At 43.2% G+C, this 19,775-nt stretch overlaps 1 protein-coding gene across 1 annotated transcript in view; it reads right to left on the bottom strand.

Annotated features, from left to right (window-relative positions):
- Positions 1–18,965: 18,965 nt before the first annotated feature.
- LOC122812163 (protein SON-like) overlaps positions 18,966–19,775 on the bottom strand; it is a 230,913-nt gene continuing 230,103 nt past the window's right edge. The window contains exon 4 of the mRNA XM_044084485.1: positions 18,966–19,095. Coding sequence (XP_043940420.1) covers positions 19,071–19,095 — 25 coding nt within the window. The 3' untranslated portion in view covers positions 18,966–19,070. The remainder of the gene's footprint in view (positions 19,096–19,775) is intronic.

The following is a 19,775-nucleotide window of genomic DNA, read 5'->3' as shown; positions in this document are numbered from 1 at the left end:
AAGCCAATTGCAAATATCATGGAGCTTATCTGTAAATGTTTAATTAGCTGTATGAACTATGTCCTTTTATAACATGTGAAATGTAACTTGCAATTATTGTGGAGCTTTTCTCCCTGGGCCTCCACTGAAAACGTGGTTCTTCTTGGCCCAGTGGACTTCCTCGGTCAAACTTAAATAAATTTTATATATATATATATATATATATATATATATATATATATATATATATATATATATAAATATATATATATGAGACCACAATAAATCATTTTAAAACGTTTACCACCTTTAATGTGACCTATAACCTACACAATTCAATTGAAAATCAAACAAATCTGTTGGGGGAAAAATATAAAAAAATAAAAGACGTACAATAAGCTGTTTGCATAAGTGTGCACACCCTTAAACTAATACTTTGCTGAAGCACCTTTTGATTTAATTACAGCATTCAGTCTTCTTGGGTAGGAGTCTATCAGCATGGCACATCTTGGCTTGGCAATATTTGCCCACTCTTCCTTTCAAAAGCGCTCCAAATCTGTCAGATTGCGAGGGCATCTCTTATGCACAGCCCTCTTCAGGTCACCCCACAGATTTTCTACTGGATTTAGGTCTGGGCTCTGACTGGGCCATTCCAAAACTTTAATTTTCTTCTGGTGAAGGCATTCTTTTGTTGATTTGGATGTATGCTTGGGGTCATTGTCGTGTTGAAAGGGAAATTCCTCTCCATCTTCTGCTTTCTAGCAGATGCCTGAAGGAGTTGGGCCAAAAGCGACTGGTATTTTGAACTGTTCATAATTCCCTCCACCATGACTAATGCCCCAGTTCCAGGTGAAAAGCAACCTCAAAAGCAGGGTACGGCCACCACCATGCTTCACCATAGAGATGGTGTACTTCTGGTGATGCCAAGTGTTTTTGCACCAAACGTACCTTTTGGAATTGTGGCCAAAAAGTTCAACCTTGGTCTCATCAGACCATAACACATTTTCCCACATGCTTTTGGGAGACTATGTATTGTTTTGCAAATTTTAGCTGGGTCTGGATGTCTTTCTGTGTAAGAAAAAGCTTCCGTCCTGCAACCCTACCCCATAGTCCAGACATATGGAGAATACAGGAGATTGTCACATGTAGTACACAACCAGTACTTGTCAGAAATTCCTGAGCTCTTTCAGTGTTGCTGTAGGTCTCCTGGCAGCCTACCTGACCAGTTTTCGTCTGGTCTTTTCATCAGTTTTGGAGGGGCATCCAGTTCTTTGCAATATCACTGTTGTCCCATATTTTCTCCACTTTTTGATGACCATCTTCACTGTGTTCCATGGTATATCCAATGCTGCGGAATTTTTTTTTGTATGCTTCTCTTGACTGATACCTTTCAGCAATGAGATCCATTTGATACTTTTAAGCTCTCTGCTAAACATGGCTTTTGCTGTAGCAGGCAACTGAGTAAATGTCAGGAAAATCCTACTAGGGCAGCCGAACTTTATTTGGGGTTAATCAGTCTCTCTAATTGATGGCAGGTGTGCACCCAAGACAAAGGAATGCTGTAATTAAATCAAAAGGTGTTTCAACAAAGTATTAGTTTAAAAGTGTGCACACTTATGCAACTAGCTTATTGCATGTTTTTATTTTCTATATTTTTTCCCTTAAATTTGTTTTTCAATTGAACTGTACAGGTTATAGGTCACATTAAAGGTGGGAAAAGTTTTAAAATGATTTACTGTGGTCTGATATATCATAAAAACCTGGCATTTTAACAGGGGTGTGTAGACTTTTTATATCCAGTGTATGTGTGTGTGTGTGTGTGTGTGTGTGTGTGTGTGTGTGTGTGTCTGTGTGTGTGTGTGTGTGTGTGTGTGTGTGTGTGTGTGTGTGTGTGTGTGTGTGTGTATATATATATATATATATATATATATATATTACACACACCTCTATATATATATACACACACACACACACACACACACACATATATATATATATGTATATGTATATATATATATATATATATATATATACATATATATACAGACACACATATATATACACACAAATATATATATATATATATATATATATAGAGACATGTATCTCCTACACACACCTATGAGAACCTCACTTAGAAGGACAATAAATTGAGAAGGGGCATCAGCTAATAAAAGCACGCTTCTGTCTTGTGTTGATACTGCTACCATTCACTTTTCACCTGTTTATGGTGGAGTTTTACACAAGCAGCAGAAGCAAAGAGGCACTAAGACTACTAAAGCCAACAGAAAAATAAGTACATAAAAACACCAACTGTTACATTTAAAATGTAGTCTCCCCTTCTGACACCAGAAATACTTAAAGGACATAGTGGCTTCACACAAAAGTGCATAAACGCAAGAATAATGCAGTCAATTGTCAGCAACAATACCATAACACACAGTCTACGAGGAATATGGCAAGCTGCACTGTATTTATGGGTAATTCAACGAAGCCTGCCAAAACACCTGCAACCAATTAAAAAATAAATTACAGTTAAAACTTCAAGGCATGGTTCCCCTCCTCATACAGGCACACACTGTCCTGATGTACTTGTTGCTTCTATTACTTCAGTGCACAGTTTTGCTAAAAAGCATGTGGGACTGTTTAATACTTGTTCCATTAGCTTCTTTTAAAAAGGGAAGACAAGGCTTGAGAAGACAAACTTTTTTGTTTTTAAGTGTTGGACATCCCTACCTCCCACTTACATACGCACACACACAGACATACCTACTACTTACACACACACCCTACCTTTACTACCTACTTCTTAAACGCACATACACCACTACTTACGTATTACATCCACACACCCCTACCTATTTCTTACATAAGCCCATGCACACACACACACTTCTTTAACACTTAACACACACAAGCATACACCTACCTGTCACTTGTACATTCATACATAGCCCAAATGTCTCCTGGAATGCAAATTCCATGCAGAAGATGAAGACGTAATCCATCAGTCACACAGACAGAGAAGATGTAAACAGGACCCGTTTCGTCTGTGCGACTGTACGCAAAGGGCTTTCTTAAAGAAGAATGCCCTTAAAAAGAAAAAAAAAATTTTTTTTTAATGAATAGAAAATTAATCTCCCAGCCAGCCAGTTCCAGGGGGGTACAAGTGCACCCCTTTGCACCTGCCTGCAGGCACCCTTGCCCCAGGAATAAGACTACAGGCCTTGTCCAAGCCCAATTTTCTGCTCTTATTTCATTCATTAACTCGAGTTTTTTATTTTGTGTGTCCTTTACCCTATAGTACTGAAGACCATCAAACATCTGCCAATGGGACACTGCCCATTCATTCCCCCATGGAGACGTTCTGACAGTAGTCATACAATCAGTCGTGAGGGTTGTTTGCGCCCTTGCTGAAATCCTAGCCTAACCCCATACCTTAGTAAGGGAGGGTAGGTGATCTACTTGCATTACTATGGGGCCCCAAAATGTCTTCCCCATATGACTGCACAGTCCTGTACACTTCATTATGAAGACTACAACCAAGTGGTGGCTTGGTGATATGAAAGCCCACCCCCAGCACATGCAATATGATGGTGTCCTTCCTCCAACGGACTGAGGCTGTATGGATGCTGCTTTTGCCTTTCCTCCCCGCCAGCTGCTCAAGCTTCCATGACATCTGTAGCCACGGCTTTATCCCATTATACAACCACAACCTGCCATTCATTTCAGACAGATATATCATTTGAATTATCTGCAATGCAAGAACAAAAACAGTGCTGCCTAATATAGGAAGAATCTCTAGAAAACTGACCTCTTTTCATAAGTCTGTAAGGATCTCTATTAACTAGTATTTTCAGTGGAAATACCTCTGCCATATTATATCAGATAGACAAGGATTTCAAAAAAATGTTTTTGCTTCATTATCCATTTAAAAGCATGCCTACACAATCATTGGCATACCAGTGGCTGGCTGTTTAGCAGAGAACTCCCTAGGAATGACCCAGACAACCTGACTTTTATAAGCAGCCTGGGTACTGGCACAGAAAGTAATGATGAGACACAAGTTATGCTCAACTCTTTCAAGCTACGAGATGAAGACAACCCAATATGCATGCTCTAATTACAATACCAAGAAAACAATGGGCATGGCACTAAGATGTCTGTCAATCTGTCTCAAACGAGAGGATGGTACCTCTGCTTAAAATAAATGGCAGGAGTGGGTGGCAAAGCCCCTGCAACAACAAAAAAGACTGAAAAGGCTGTTAATCTAGCCCACCCTGTGTATGAACCAATGTAGTTAAAGACAAACAAAGATCAGTGTCAAGACAAACATCTTTATTGCATCACTGTAGTACAAAAGTACAGTTGTGTACACTTACCATAAACGTAGATGTTAGAGTGTATTCACTGTTGCAGTCATTACACTTGGGTTATCCTGCTGGCAAGGCTACCCTCAGTCGGCCTGAATTCCTAAGTCTAGGTCCGGCGTCGGTTGCTGTCGCCTCCTCCCTTACGCCAGTGTGCCAGGGGTATAAAAGATGCAGCAGACGCCATTTTCTTTAGTTTTTCTTGCCCCAGATGTCAGGTACCCCCAAAAGGGTAGGCTAAGAATATGCTAGTAAAATATGCATGTTCCAAAATATATTATACTTTTATCTATAAGCAAATACACCACATAGGTTGCATAGATTAGAGAAGTGCAGATAAGCTCCCGCAAAGAAATGGGGGGTGGTGGGTGGGTAACCTGGACTGCAACAGTGAATACACTAACATCTACATTTATGTTAAGTGTACACAACTGTACTATGTTCTTCGTGTTTCACTGCTGCAGTCATTACACTTGGGTTGAATCCCAAAGCTATGGTTGGGAGGCTGGAGCTAAATAGCATTAGGAGTGGCTATGAGGCCCTGCGAACTGCAGTGGCAAAGCCTGCCCTGGATTTAGAGTAGAGTGGTAAATTATAGTGCTTTGTAAAGGTGTGCACTCAACTCCACGTAGCAGCCTCTAAAATGTCTTTTACTGGTCCTCCCCTGAGGAAGGCTGCTGAAGTGGCTGCTGCTCTGGTTGAATGTGGCCTAATGCCCTTAGGCACTGGCTTGCCATGTGGTGAATAGCAGAAACGAATGCAGTGGCCTATCCACTTTGAAATAGTCTGCGTTGAAATAGCCTTTCCTTGTGATCCTGCAGCATATGCCACTAGTAGTTGCTCTGTCTTCTTGAAGGCTTTGGTTCTGTTCAAGTAGAAGCGTAGCTGTCTATGTCCAAAGAATGCAGAATTTTCTCCCCCTTATTCTGTGGGTTTGGATAAAAAGTAGGCAGATGAATAGTTTGGTTAAGGTCCACACTGGACAATACCTTAGACATAAATGTCGGGTTTGTCTTCAGAGAAACCCTGTCTAGATAAAAAATGATAAAGGGTTCCACAACCATGAGTGCCTCCAGCTCCGAGACTCGTCCTGCAGAGGTTATTGCTAGGAGCAAAGCTGTTTTCAAAGATAAAAACTTTAGATCAACTGTAGCGGCTGGCTCAAAAGGAGGCAGGGTGAGTTTTTCCAAGACATAATTGAGGTCCCATGCAGGTATTGGAGATCTCCTTGGAGGCCTTAAGTTTTTGGCTCCTCTGAGGTATTGCCTTAAAGTATGAGAAAAGATAAGTGGCTCTGTATTGTAATGAGCCGAAATGGCAGAAGCATGAATTTTAATTGATGAAAAGGATAGGCCTTTGTCCAGCATCTCAGTAAGGTATTACAAAATCTGAGAAATATTCGTTATAGCTGTGTCAATCCCTTGTGCCTGATTCCAAGCACAGAATCGCTTCCATTTTCCAGCATAAGACTTTCTGGTACTAGGCCTTCTGGCCTCCAAAAATGACATCCATCACAGCTTTAGTGAGAGACGCGTTTTGTATGACTACATTATCCGCCATGCTGCCAGGTTTAAGGTCTTTAGTTGGCTGTGCAGGATGTGATTGTTTTGGGATAGTAGATGAGGTATCTGAGGCAAGATCCAAGCTGGGCATTGAGACAAGTTCCTTAGGACTGGATACCAGTACTGGCGGGGCCAGTCTGGGGCAATCAGTATCATCTTTGGCTTCTCTTGTCTGACCTTTAGGAGTACCTTGGGGAGGAGAGGCAGAGGAGGAAAGGCATATACTGCTAAGTTTTTCCAGCTGAAAGCACGTCCACTTTCCATGCTTGTCTGTGTTAAGTTCTTGTGCAGAATCTTTTTATTTGGCAGTTGTGAGGAGAGGCAAATAGATCTATATCCGGGCATCCCCATTTCCTTATCATGCTGAAGACTTTTGGATCCAATTTCCACTTGTTTGGATCCATGAGGTTTCTGCTTAGTCTGCCAGAGTATTTATCTTTCCTGGCAGGAATTGTGCCTGCAGATGTACTTGGTAAGTCAATGCTGTGTCCCTCAAAGTCATGGCTATTCTGCAAAGGGGGTAAGAATGAGTGCCTCCCTGCTTGTTTATATACCACATGACCGTGGTGTTGTCTGTCTTTATCAGTAATTGTCCTGGATGAAGTATGTCCTTGAAGGCTGTCAGGGCATTCTGAACAGCTAGCATCTCTTTTTGATTGATATGTAGATGCATTTGGTTTGCGGACCATGTGCCTTGAATACATCTTCCTGCCATGTGTGCCCCCCATGCATAATCTGATGCATCCCGTTGTTAATGTCTGCCTGGCTGTGGGTAAGGTGAATGGCTGTCCCTTATTCTGGTGACGAGCCTTCCCCCACCATCGAAACTCCTGTTGCAGGCAGGGAATGAGGGTAAATAGAAGTTATGTCCTTACCATAACGTTCCATGTGGAGTGTTCATCTCGCCTTTGTTCTTACACATGGGTTCGGAGCCGATCCTCGGCTCCGTGTCGGCCGCTTGCAAGCTCTGCATCGAGAAGAAGCTCGAGACAATCTAATACCCACAATCCCCCTCTGCCTTTACCTCAGATCTAGTTTGCAAGCAAACCAGTCTCTAGAGAGAGCACACTCATGCTTACATCACATATGCACAGAACTAAGAGTCTATATATATATATATATATATATATATATATATATATATATATATATATATATATATATATATATATATATATATATATAGACAACTATATATACATGTACACAACAACTGCAAAGCAGAAGCAGAATGCCCCAGGCCAGGCACCAAAACTGAGCGTTCTTCCTAAGGGGGAGGGTGGGAATGTAAGAACAAAGGCGATATGAACACTCCACATGGAGCGTTATGGTAAGGACATAACTTCTATATGTGATAGTGTTCAATCTCGCTTGTTCTTACACATGGGTAGCGCCCTAGCTCCTTGTTCCTGAGGAACTCACGGAAGGACGTTCTTGAGCACAGTGGAACCAAAGGTTGCCCTGTCCCTAGAAACCTTGTCTACCTTATAATGAGAAATGAATGTATGTGGCTTAGACCAAGTAGCAGCCGCACAAATAGCGTCTAGTGGTAGGCGGGCTGCATGAGCCAGGGATGTAGACACTGACCTTGTGGAATGTCCTTTGGGTTTGTGCAAAAGAGTTTGATTTGAAGAATCATAGACATAGATTATACAATCCGTTAACCACTTAGAAAGAGTTCTTTTGGTAACCGCTAATCCTTTCCTGTTATCAGCAAAGGCCACAAAAAGTTGATCAGTTTTCCTGTGATCTTTTGTTCTATCCAAGTAAAACCTCAGCTGTCTGTGAACATCTAATTTGTGCAAAATATACTCCATTTTGTTGGAGTGATTCTTGAAGTGGGTAATTCAATGGACTGATTAATATTATTAATAGAACAAACTTTAGGGAGGAAGGATGAATTAGTTCGAAGAGAAACTCTGTCAGAGTGAAAGATCAAATAAGGGTGCTTAATGGAGAGAGCTTGAAGTTCAGATACTCGCCTAGCGGATGTAATGGCTACCAAAAAGAGAGTCTTCCAAGACAAAAATTTCAATGGGCAAGAGGAGGCTGGTTCAAAGGGGGGCAATATTAATTTAGATAACAAGTTTAGACTCCAAGGTGACGTAGGAGATCTAATTGGTGGTCTAATATGAAAAACTCCTTTTAAAAAGGCTTTACAAAGTCTGTGGGCCATAACAGGAGCCCCACATTCTTCCACATGGAAATTAGAAATGGCAGCCAATTGAACTCTTAATGTGGCAGGAGAAGCACCCTGATGGAACAAGTCTGTTAAAAACTCTAATATTTTACTCAAAGGAGCTATAAAAGGATCCACTTACTGTGTATTCGCCCAGAATACAAATCGCTTCCATTTACTAGAATATGTTTTAGTAGTGGAAGCTTTATGAGAAGCCACCAATATATTCTGAACTGCGGGCGAAAGAAGATCAGACCTGGCTAAGTTGGGAATTGGAGCAGCCAAACTGCTAGATGGAGGGACAAGAGCGCGGGATGGGGAGCCCCTGACGAGTGAGTCAATAGATCTGGCTCTGGGTCCAGGATCCAGGGTCCCCGAATGCAGTGTGTCTTCAGGAAGGGAAACCAAATTTGTCGAGGCCACAATGGGGCAATGAGGATTATTGTCCTGTGTAGGTTTCTGGCTTTCTGGAGAAACTTTGATATCAGGGGAAATGGAGGAAATGCGTACAGGAGTCCCGGGGGCCAATCGTGAATCAGTGCGTCCCTGGGGACTTCCCCTGGAGGGGGTAATAGGGCAAAGTAGCTCCTGCATTTGGCGTTCATTGGAGACGCAAACAGATCGCAGGAAGGCTGGCCCCACGTGCGAAAAATCTTTTTCGCAACTGACTGTTTTAGGGACCACTCGTGCGGTAACAGAATTGCTCTGCTCAGCCTGTCGGCTATGACGTTGGATGACCCCGGGATGTGCGTTGCTATTAGAAAGCGACCCGTGGACTCCGCCCATTGCCAGATTCTCATGGCCTCTCTGCATAGCTGATAGGACTTGGTTCCCCCTTGCTTGTTTATGTACCAGACTACCGACATGTTGTCCGTCTGAACTGCAATAGTTCCCAGAGGAAGAAGGGGAGCAAAGTGTTGCAACGCTAGAAACACTGCCCTCAACTCTAGAACATTGATGTGCAGATTGTACTCCAAATTGGTCCATTCGCCTTGGACTGTCTGTCCCTGAAAGATGCCCCCCCACCCTATCAGGGAAGCATCCGTGGTCACCGTAACTGTAGGAGTGGGTAGCACAAATGGTCTCCCCTTGGAAAGGTTGCACGTTTGTAGCCACCAGTTTAGGTGTGTTTTGCATGTGTTCGTTATAAGAATCTCGTGTGTTAGAGGTAGTTGTTGGAACGACCATTGTGCAAACAGTAGCCATAGTAGGACTCTCATGTGCAGCCTTCCCAAGGGTATTGCAATAAGAGAAGCTGACATGAGTCCCAAAACCTTCAGTACCAGTTTTGCTGGGGATTTCCTGGACAAGAGAAGAAGACGTATGTGAGTCTGAAGTGAAAGTATCCTTTCTGGAGGAAGTCTTAGAATTAACTGATGTGTGTTTAATGTCGCGCCTAGGAACAAGATACTCTGTGATGGCTGAAGTAAGGATTTTCCGAAGTTTACGGAAATTCCTAGGTGAACACACAGTTGAAGAGTATAGTCTCTGGCCTGTAGTAGTTGACGCTGGGTGGTGGCAGAAAGGAGCCAGTCGTCCAGATACGGAAACACCTGGAATCCTTGGCGTCTCAAGTGAGACGCTACCACTGCCATGCATTTGGTGAAGACCCTGGGGCTGAGGTCAGACCAAAGGGCAGGGCTCGAAATTGAAAGTGACTGGCCCCAGCCGAAGCGCAAATGATCTCTGGATGCCCTGGCCATTTTGATGTGGTAGTACGCATCCTTCAGATCTATTGAGCACATCCAGTCGTCCTTCTGTAAGAATGGAAGGATTGATTGAAGCGTGACCATTCGGAACTTTTCTTTCTTGACGAAGGTATTGAGGTCGCTTAGGTCCAGAATGGGCCTCCAGTCCCCTGTTTTCTTTGGAACTAAAAAGAACCTTGAGTAAGTCCCGAATCCTTGCTGGTCCGCTGGGACTGGTTGGATGACTCTTTTTCTAGCAGCTTTGAAATTTCTATAGCTGCTGGCTCTCGCAGATGGGGCGTACATCTGGGAGTCTTTTCTTTGGAATGGGATGGGATAGAAAGGGTATGTTGTAACCTCTGGTAACCACGCTTTTTACCCACTTGTCTGTAGTTATGTTTTGCCAGGCCTGAGGGTATAAAGCTAAGCGACCCCCGACTGCCTCCAGAGCAGGACAGTCGGGCCTCCTCTCAGGAGTGCTGGAAAGGTTTACCGGGAGTGTATCCCTGTCACCTTGATGCTGCGGACCCCCTCTGCCGCCAGGGCGGCGTCTTCCACCTCTGCCCCCTCCTCTGCCTCTAGAAGGGGCATCACCCTGTGTGCCTGGGAAAGATCCTTGGGGTTTTCAAACCACATTTTCCACCACGTTGCCCTTTGGGGTACGGTCTGGTTGGGGTGGAAAAACGGACTCCGACAGCAGACAGAGTCTTTCCCTCCTGTTCACACCGGGTAAGGGTCTCCTTTACTTTGGGGCCAAAGAGAATGGCACCGTCAAATGGGGCGTTAGTAAAGGAAGACTTGAAGGCTTCCGCAAATGAACATAAGTGCATCCAGGATTGTCTGCGAAGAGCAATCGCTGAAGCTGCTGCCCTACTCGAACCTTCGGCTGCGTAAGAAATCAGCCTCATGGACGAGTTCACAATGGATGTAAGGGTATTAAGTTGCGGTCACTTTCTCTGAGACAGCAGCATCTGTAGTACCCTGGAGGGCATCTCCCAACTCTTTGACTAGATCCCTCTGTAGTCGTGTAAAATGGGTCAAATAGTTCAGGGATCGCATGGAAAAAGCCGCTGAACTAAAAATGTGCTTCCCATACCTGTCCATAGTCATAGAATCTTTATTAGGGGGATGGACAGATGAGGAAGATTCCGACATCTCCTTTTTCGTGGCCGCTGCCACCACCATAGCGTCCACTGGAACTCCTTTTGTTAAGTAGGTCTTGTCCTGAGGTGCAGTGATATACTTATTGGGTTTCCTTGGGACTGGTTCCACTGTGTCAGGAGCCTCCACGCCCTTCGAGCAATAAGTTCCATTAATTCGTCGAAGGGCGGAGTGACCCAGGAGGAAGAAGGGCGAGCACCGAATGCCTTCAGCAAAACTGACTCATCCTCAGAAGGGGGAAGGGAGTGCCAGTCACCTCTCTGTTTCAGGATCTCCAATATGTCCGAAAAAGAGACATCTTCTGAAGGTGACTTAGGGGACCCTTCTGACTCATCTAAGTCAGTATCGGATGTCAAGGATTCTTGTGGAGAATCCAAGTGTCTCCTCTTACACAATCTTTTCCTAGGGACTTCTTCGTGGGGAGCATCCGAAGAAGCCTCCGAGGAAGAGGGGGCACCCTCCAGGGGTGGCTGAGACACTGGTGCTCGACGCTTGGATGTGGCCGTGGGTGCAGAGGAGGATAACGGCCCTTTATGGGGAGGAGAGGTTGCTTCCACTGATGTGGTTGTCTGGGTAGACAACATCTTCCTCATTAGGTCGAACGCCCCTGGGTCCCGAATCGAAGAATCTCGGTTCGAAGAAATGGGAAGAATCCCGAAACAGGCACCGAAGGCATCGACCCGAGGACGGAGCGAATCGATCCGCCGAGGCCCGAGGGAAGAGTCGGAACCGAAGCGTCGGTTCGACTCTCGGCCCGGAACCAAGGACAGATAGTCGGCTCCGTGACTCCGGTACGGGTCCGGAGTCGAGGTGAGAGGAACAGACCGAGAAAAGGACGGTTCTGGACCCGAGGGCTCCACAATCAGAAGATCAACCTCTTCCGGCTCCAAAGACTGGACAGGTCTCGGAGGAGGAATGGATGGAGACAATGGGAGGCCTTCAAGTTTCGACACCAACTGGGTGGAAACTGAAATAAGTTTGGACAGGGCCGAATGCTCCAATAACTTCTGCACCACACGATCCACATCGACATCGGAGAGCTTGGAAGAAGAACGGGTCGAAGGAACCGAAGACGGAGCCGACATCAATAAAGTCGATGGAGGGAGCTCCATCACCGGTTCCAAGACTCGAGGCTCAGGAACCGACACCAGTTGAACACTCGGCCCCGAAGTCTGTGGAACCGGTGATCTAACTTTACTCGAAGAGCTCGGAGCAGATGACTTGGGCTCCGACATCTTCGATTCCTTCGAGGATTTCGATGCCTGGTCAGAAGCACCCAGAGCCTCCTGAAAGGAAGGTTTTAATAATCCTCTGTCCATGAGTTTCCTGCGCCTATCTGTCATGACCCTCCCACTAAAAGAGTGACAGATTGAACAGTCCTCTTGTAAGTGGAGAGGGCCAAGGCAGTAGACACAGGAACTATGGTTGTCAGTCACTGACATTTTTTGGCCACACTGACAACGCTTAAAACCTGATTTCACTTTATCAGACATTTTACAAGTAAGATAAGAGTCAAGTCCAGTATAAGAGTCAAATCCGGTGAAAAAAAGTCAAATCAGATTTAAATGTCAAGTCCGGTTGTCAAATTTAAGTAGGGTTGGTAGGCCCCGAAAAACTCTAACCAATTAATAAACTTAACGGTACCGAGAATTCAACCTACTCATACACACATACACTCAGTATATCAAAAATTACTATTAGAACAAATTTTCCAATAAAATATAACAAAAATAAAGTTATATCTTATCTCAAGATGCTCGAGCTAGCTCCCAGCGATGCGAACGCAGCAGCGGCAAACTAGATCTGAGGTAAAGGCAGAGGGGGATTGTAGGTATTAGATTGTCTCGAGCTTCTTCTCGATGCAGAGCTTGCAAGCGGCCGACACGGAGCCGAGGATCGGCTCCGAACCCATGTGTAAGAACAAACGGCGAGATTGAACACTATCACATTTATTGTTTCCAGGCTGTCGCAATGTTGAGCCCAAACACTTTTTATGTACCACTGAAGTTTCCTCATATGCAGTCTCGCATAAGGAATTTTATTTTTTTATTTATTTATTTTTATTTTATATTTGTTGACCGGGCTAGTCCAACTGGATATATGTCCGTTTTCAGTAGAGGCCCGGGGAGAAAAGCTCCATCAGTTGTACACTTTTACAAAAAGGCATAAATGGTTACATAAGAAAGATAGGAAATAAAAACAATAATATAATCAGATAAAAAAATACATTGGCATAAAAGTTCACATGACATCATAGCAGGTTAACCAGATAATATAAAAAATAAAGTTTTTTTTTTTTTTAACAAGGGTAATGGAAGAGAGAAGAGTTGGCATTAGTCAGGATCAGTGCAGGAGCAAAGCCAGTGTTTATTGAGATAAATCTTTAGTTGAAATTTGAAAAGTTGGAAAGAGGTTAAAGAAGTGATATCAGAGGGTAGTTTATTCCATGTTTTTCCAACAGAGTTGGAGAATAAACTGACGCCTGCATTATTGTTAGGTTTGGTAATATTAATCAGAAGTTTATTTGAGGAACGTAGTTGTTGCAGGTTGTTGTATGGAGAAATAAGGCTAGTAAGTGTTGGTGTGTTGTTTGGCTGATATAGAATCTTATAAGCAATTAAGATCTGTTGAAGTACAAGTTGGTTAGGAAGTTCAATCCAGCCTAGTTCTTTTAGGTTCAAGCAGTGATGAGTTCTAAAAGGAGATCCAATAGCGAATCGAGCTATGTTATGATAGGATGTTTCTAGTTTCTTCATGTTGTTTTGGAAAGATTAGTGTAAATGGGGAAGCATAGAGAAGAGTGTTAATTAGGTTGAGTGGACCTTGCTGTGGACTTGGTGAAGGTGTGGGTCTGTAAAGGGATCCTATTTTTATTATTTAATTTATTTAATTATGGTGTTGTTGATGTGAGTCAAAGTTGAGGTTATTATCAATAGTTATCCCACAGTTTTGTGGTCAAGTCAGGAGAGATGAGTGAGTGTTCAGGTCAGTGGATGTAAAGTAAAAAGTAAGTGAGTAGATTTAACAGTAGGTGAAAAAAGTAATAGTTTTGTTTTCTTGGGGTTGAGGAGTAGACAGCGGTAAGAGAACCATTGTTCTACAGCACTGAAAGCTTTTTGAGTAAGTGACTGGAGTTCTGTATGAGAGTTAGCAGAGCAGATTATAGTTGAGTCATCCGCATATTGTATACAGGTAGTATATGGGATAGCAGATTGAAGGTCATTAATAAAGATAGAAAATAGCAAAGGGCCTAGGATAGAGCCTTGAGGTACACCTAAGGAGATAGGTAGAAGATTGGAAAGTGAGTTTTTCCAAAGTACTGCCTGCTGACGATTTTCTAGGTAAGATGCAAACCAGGACAAGGCAAGATGATCAAGAGCCAGTGATTGTAGGATATGTAGTAAAGTTTATGATTCACCATATCAAAAGCTTTGGATAGGTCGATGAAGACAGAGGAAGATAGATAGTTATTGTTACGGTTAGTGTTAATGGAGTTAGTGAAGGAGAGTAAAGCAGTAGTGGTACTGTGTGAGGGTCTGAAACCATGCTGACAGTTAGAAAGTAAGTTGTTGTTGAGAAGGTGATTTAATACTTGTTTGTGAATACATTTTCCATGATTTTTGCGATTGGTGAGAGGAGAGCTATTGGGCAAAGTTAGAGAAATCATTAGAGTTTCCTCCTTTATGTAGTGGGATGTTATGAGATATTTTCCAGATAGACGGGAAGATTCCTTCCTTTATAGATCTATTGATCAGGATGGAAATAGGGTAGGCTAAGGCTTTGGCACCTATCTGTAAGAATTCTGCAGGCAGTTTGTCTGCAGAGGGAGTGGTGGGTTTTAACTTTAGGAGCAATGATGTGATAAAGGAGGTAGAGACTTGGTTGTAATTGGAGTGTAGGAGGTGGATTTAATGTGGATGGAGGAAGATTTCAGGTATCAGGAGATAGATGACTAGCTAGTGTTTGGATAGTGTTTGTGAAGAATGAGTTGAAGTCATTTGCTGTTTGTTTAGGGTTTTCTGGGTTAGAGTCCTGGGGATTAGGTGTAATGGAGTGACCTGGAGACAGAAGATTATTAATACTGGCCCAGAATTTTTTAGGTTCCTTATTAGTGATGTTCTGCAGCTGAAGGTAATAGTTTTTGTCGGTCAGGATAGCTCTTTTAGTGCTGTTTCTAAGCTCTCTAAATTTTGACGATCAGTTTGATTTTTAGTGGTGCCATTTTGACCATGATTTATTTCTAATAATGATTTTATGCCTAGTATTATTAGTTAGCCAGGGTGCTACTTTTGAATTGGTTCTGATGGTACGAGTTGGGGCATGTTGGTCTAGAATTGATAAGAATGTAGAGTTAAAGTAATCTACTGCTTCATTAAGGGGAAGATATTTCAATGAGGACCAATTACAATATTTTAGATCAGCTAGAAAATGTTCTGAGTTAAAAGTCTTTTTGTTCTTAGTGTTCTAAGTGTGGCAGGTAAGGTTAGGTTGATTTTGTGTCTAATGACATAAGTTAAAGAATGGTCACTTAGATCATCTGGAAGGGTACCGGACTGGTAGGTTTGTTGGGGAGTATTAATCAGAATCCAGTTTAGAATAGATTCATGGTTGTTGGATTTATCAGTTCTGGTTGGACAGTTAATGAGTTGAGAGAAGCCATATAGGTTTATGTGGGATGTAGGGTTTATACTATTAAATGAATTCCAATCAATGTTAAAGTCACCTAGAACTACTGTTTCTTGGGGGAGGTTGTTTGACAGCAAGCTCAGGATGCATTCTAGAGTGTTAGTGTTATTTCCTGGGGGGAGATATACACAAATTATGTTAATAGCTTTATTAGGGTTGATTTGAAGTTTTGAGCTGATTACTTCTGCATTATTGTCCTGAGTAAGGTTAAGATTTATAATACTAATTTGTAGTTGTGCTTTGTACAGAATTGCTACGCCACCTCCCTTTTTGGTAGTGGAATTAGTAGAATGCAGGATGCCATGAAGCCCAAAGCCTGCAGAATTTTTCTTGCAGATAACTCAGCCTTTGTTGCCAACAGGTGGAAATAGGTAGTCAGTTGCCTTTGTCTGGCGTGAGATAAGCCATCTGGGCAGCTGTATTTAAGCTTGCACCCAGGAATATTATCTCTTGAGAGGGTACTAGTTTTGATTTATTTTCGTTGACTATGTACCCTAGGCCTGTTATAAATCTCTTTACGCCAGTTGCTGTAGTAGAATGCCCTTGTTCTCTGCTTGAATGAGACAGTTGTCCAAGTAAGCATATATTTGTATTCCTGTCTGCAGAATGCAATTACTGGTGCCAGGCACTTTGTGAAGACCCTGGGCGCAGTAGATAAGCCAAGGGGCAGCACAGAGAATTGGTAGTGCATTGAGCCAGTTTTGAATCTGAGGTATCTTCTGCATGTTTGTCTGATTGCTGCCTCTGCCCATTGATGTTTTGGCAGGTCTGGTCAACCATTTGCCCTTGGCAGGGTATGAAAGTGAAATTTGTAGCCTTGCGACACTGTTTAGGACCCATTTGTCCTGTGTTATAATGTGCCAATTTTGTGAAAAAAGTGCTAGTTTTCCCCTTAAAGGTGTTGCCAGAAGATAAGTGCTTGGTGCAGGCAGGGGGAAGTCATTGCGACTGCTTCCTGTATGGCTGTGATTTGTCTTCTCCACTTTTGGAGGTAGAAGCACCCCGTTGTTTAGACCTGTACGAACCTTGGGGCTGGGATCTGCCTCTTGGGCGTCTGTATCTGCTCCTGTGAGGTCCGTCTGACACTGGAAAGGACCAATTCCTTGTAGACCAGTGTCTGCTAAATCTTGGAGGCTGTACCTGTAAGAAATCTTTAACCATTTGCATAGATTTAGCCTTGTCCTCCATTTTCTTTAACACCAAATAAGGTATCATGCTGTAATGGAACATCTAATAATTTTGCTTTGACATGATCATGCAGATTTTGTTCCTTTAACAAAGCATGCCTCCTGATGACAGAACCCGTAACAGCGGCCCTGCAAGTGGCCTCCAAAGAATCAAAACCACATTGCAAAGTATGTTTTCCAACTTGTTCAGCACCATGCAATAAATCCTGCATGTCATTGTTTTCTGCACATTCAGAATTTATCAACATTTTCTGTTTAAGCAGTGACATAATATATTGCTGATATTTAAGCACATGAAACAGACAATTTAAAGCCCTTACAGCCAAGGTAGCAAAAGTGCAAATCTTTTTTCCCCATCTGTCCAATGCCCTAGAGTTCCCTGTCAGAGGGGGTAGGGTACTTTGCAGTGGAAGCCTTGACCCCTTTGGGACCCTGAGAAATAGTTTCTGGGTCAGTAGCAGGGTTTTTGAAAAGGAATTTATTTGAATCAGGAGCCCTATAGTACCTGTCTGGCTTAACAGGAGCTGGAGGTAAAGAGTCAGGCATCAGACTGGACTCTGAAAATACATCTACAATGTCTAACACAGGTGGAATAGCTAGGGTTCTGTGTTGTGGTAGTAACAGGAAGTCTCTGAGCCTTTTCTTAGATTTTGAAAAATCTTGGCTCTCCCAGTGGAAATGCTCCCTCATGTTATGCAAAGTTTCCCTAAAAGAGTAATCCTCAGGAGGGGAGGCTGAAGGGATAAATTCTTCAGCATCAGAATCCTCATAGGGAGGAAGAGAGTATTCCTGATCAGAAGAGTAATCAGATGAAATGGAAACCTGATCTGAAGATTCATATTCTGTCTCTTGCCTAGGCCATTTATCTGGAGGGGGATGGGAACCCCTGATCAAAGTAATTAGGTCTTCGGCCATTTTGAGCATCTGTTTTTTTGGGCATGGAGGCCTGTCCATGAGGCTGTTGTACTTGTTTCTTTGTCTTTAAAGGTGCTTTAGCCTTTGAAGCTGAAGTTGTTTTAATGTACAATTGAGTAGGTCTGAAAACACCCTCAGAAGCCGATGCCTGCTCAGCGGCTCCGGACCCATCTGAGGGAATAGTCTCTGAAGGCCCAATACCTTGACCTTCCAGCGGCCTAGTCGACTCCACGTGGGAGTCGGTAGCGGTCTGCGGGTCTAAAGTAGCGGGTGTCAGGGGCTACGAAGGCACCTCACTGAGAACCGGCGACTGGCTTAGAAGAAGCCTAGTCAGTTTTGGACCTCGGTTGCCTGTCTTTTTCCTTTTCGTTGCTTTTCTTGTGAATTCTGGTAGTCAGAAGGCTATCCGACGACATCATATAATTAAATCTTCTACCAAAATAGTGAAATGCAAAATCGTACCGACGCTTAATAGTGCGTTGGTTAAATCTAGCACAAAACAGACAATTAGCAACGTCGTGGTCAGGGCCTAGGCAAGGAACACAATAAGAATAAAAGTCCTTATGAGGTATTTGCTTCCCACAAGAAATACAATTAACTTTTTCTGACATCGGTCTGGAGCAAGAAAAAAAGTTTCCCCGGGGTACTTAGCTTTTAATGAAGACTTTGGATCTGAAACTCGAACACAAAAATCTCAGGAGTCGGCCGACCGGCACTTGCGAACTACTTATGCTTCGGGCACCGCGCGGCAAGAAATACTGAAGAAAATGGTATCGGCTGCATCTTTTACATCCCTAGCGCACTGACGTCAGGGAGGAGGTGACAGCAACAGACGCCAGACCTAGACTTTGGAATTCAGGCCAACTGAGGGTAGCCTGCCAGCAGGATAACCCAAGTGTAATGACTGCAACAGTGAAACACGAAGAACATCTGGTAACTCACAGTTACCTGTTGAAACTGATCTTGTTGTAAAGTCCTATAAAAAGTACATTAAAGATATGAATCCTAATCCTGCCGCTGGTACATGTGTGATTTGGCAAAGCCCATGCACCACAACACAGCATACCTAGCTCTTGGGTTCTGCTAGGCATGGAAATGATATGGTTTAAAATAAATCCTCTCATATGGCTGGCTGTATAACAGACATGAAACAGCCCTGTATCCTTGGAAAGAGTAACAGATGGGTGTACAGTGGAGAAGGTTACAATGGTTTGGCAGACGTAAAGCAGAAAAAAAGTAAAATAAAATTCCACTTACCTTGCCTTTAGGCTTCGGCTTGCTTTTACTTCTCTCCTCCACTTCTTCCTCTTCATCCTCTTCACTGTCATCATCGTCACTCTGTGCTAAGGCAGCAAACAAATTACTTCCCTGAAAAACATACGGAAAATTAAAAATTAGCTCCAGTGCAACTAGGAAACAGCAAATGCAGTATAGGGTCCAACCATACACGAACTAAGCACAAACTGATGAGAGCACTATAGACTATTCAGGATAAACACAAATTCTTACACTCACTGCAACACAGCCTTTTTGATAAAGAATGCACAATTCCCCAAAGATGGTGAAAAGCAAGTCTGCTCTTATACTTGATGAGAGACAGCAACTTTTATGAAAAAAACAGAGGTCTTCTACTTCTCAACTAAGCAACTTGTATACATACTGTACAAATATTTTGAGGTCATGGGAAGTTACTAGGCTATTGGCCCTGAGGCCTTTATAAGCATAGCCAAGACTTTTGCCCATCTTTAGACAAGTCAGCACCCAAAGCCCCTGTTCAGCAGGGGCACAGCTGGAATCCCAGGGGTGCATTGTCGTTTCCCATCCCGTTATCCAGGTTGCACTTAAAAAGGGATAATGAGGTACTCTGCTTGACATGGAGAGGGAGTCTATTCCACAGATGGTGGAATCTCTGTGACACAAACCTGTCCTGTAAGCAAGTCCTATTGATGACAGACCAGGATGAGGTTGCGGGTACAGGTTACTCAAGTGGAGCTTGACTTGTGGTAGCAGTCCCTTTAAGGTGGGGTCTGAGATTGCTTTGTATGCCA

Source organism: Protopterus annectens, chromosome 9.part0 (assembly GCF_019279795.1).
Source record: "Protopterus annectens isolate FY-2018-M chromosome 9.part0, PAN1.0, whole genome shotgun sequence".
Lineage (NCBI taxonomy): Eukaryota > Metazoa > Chordata > Ceratodontiformes > Protopteridae > Protopterus > Protopterus annectens.
The sequence above is the reverse complement of the archived record's forward strand: the minus strand, read 5'-3'. Positions and strand labels throughout refer to the sequence as shown.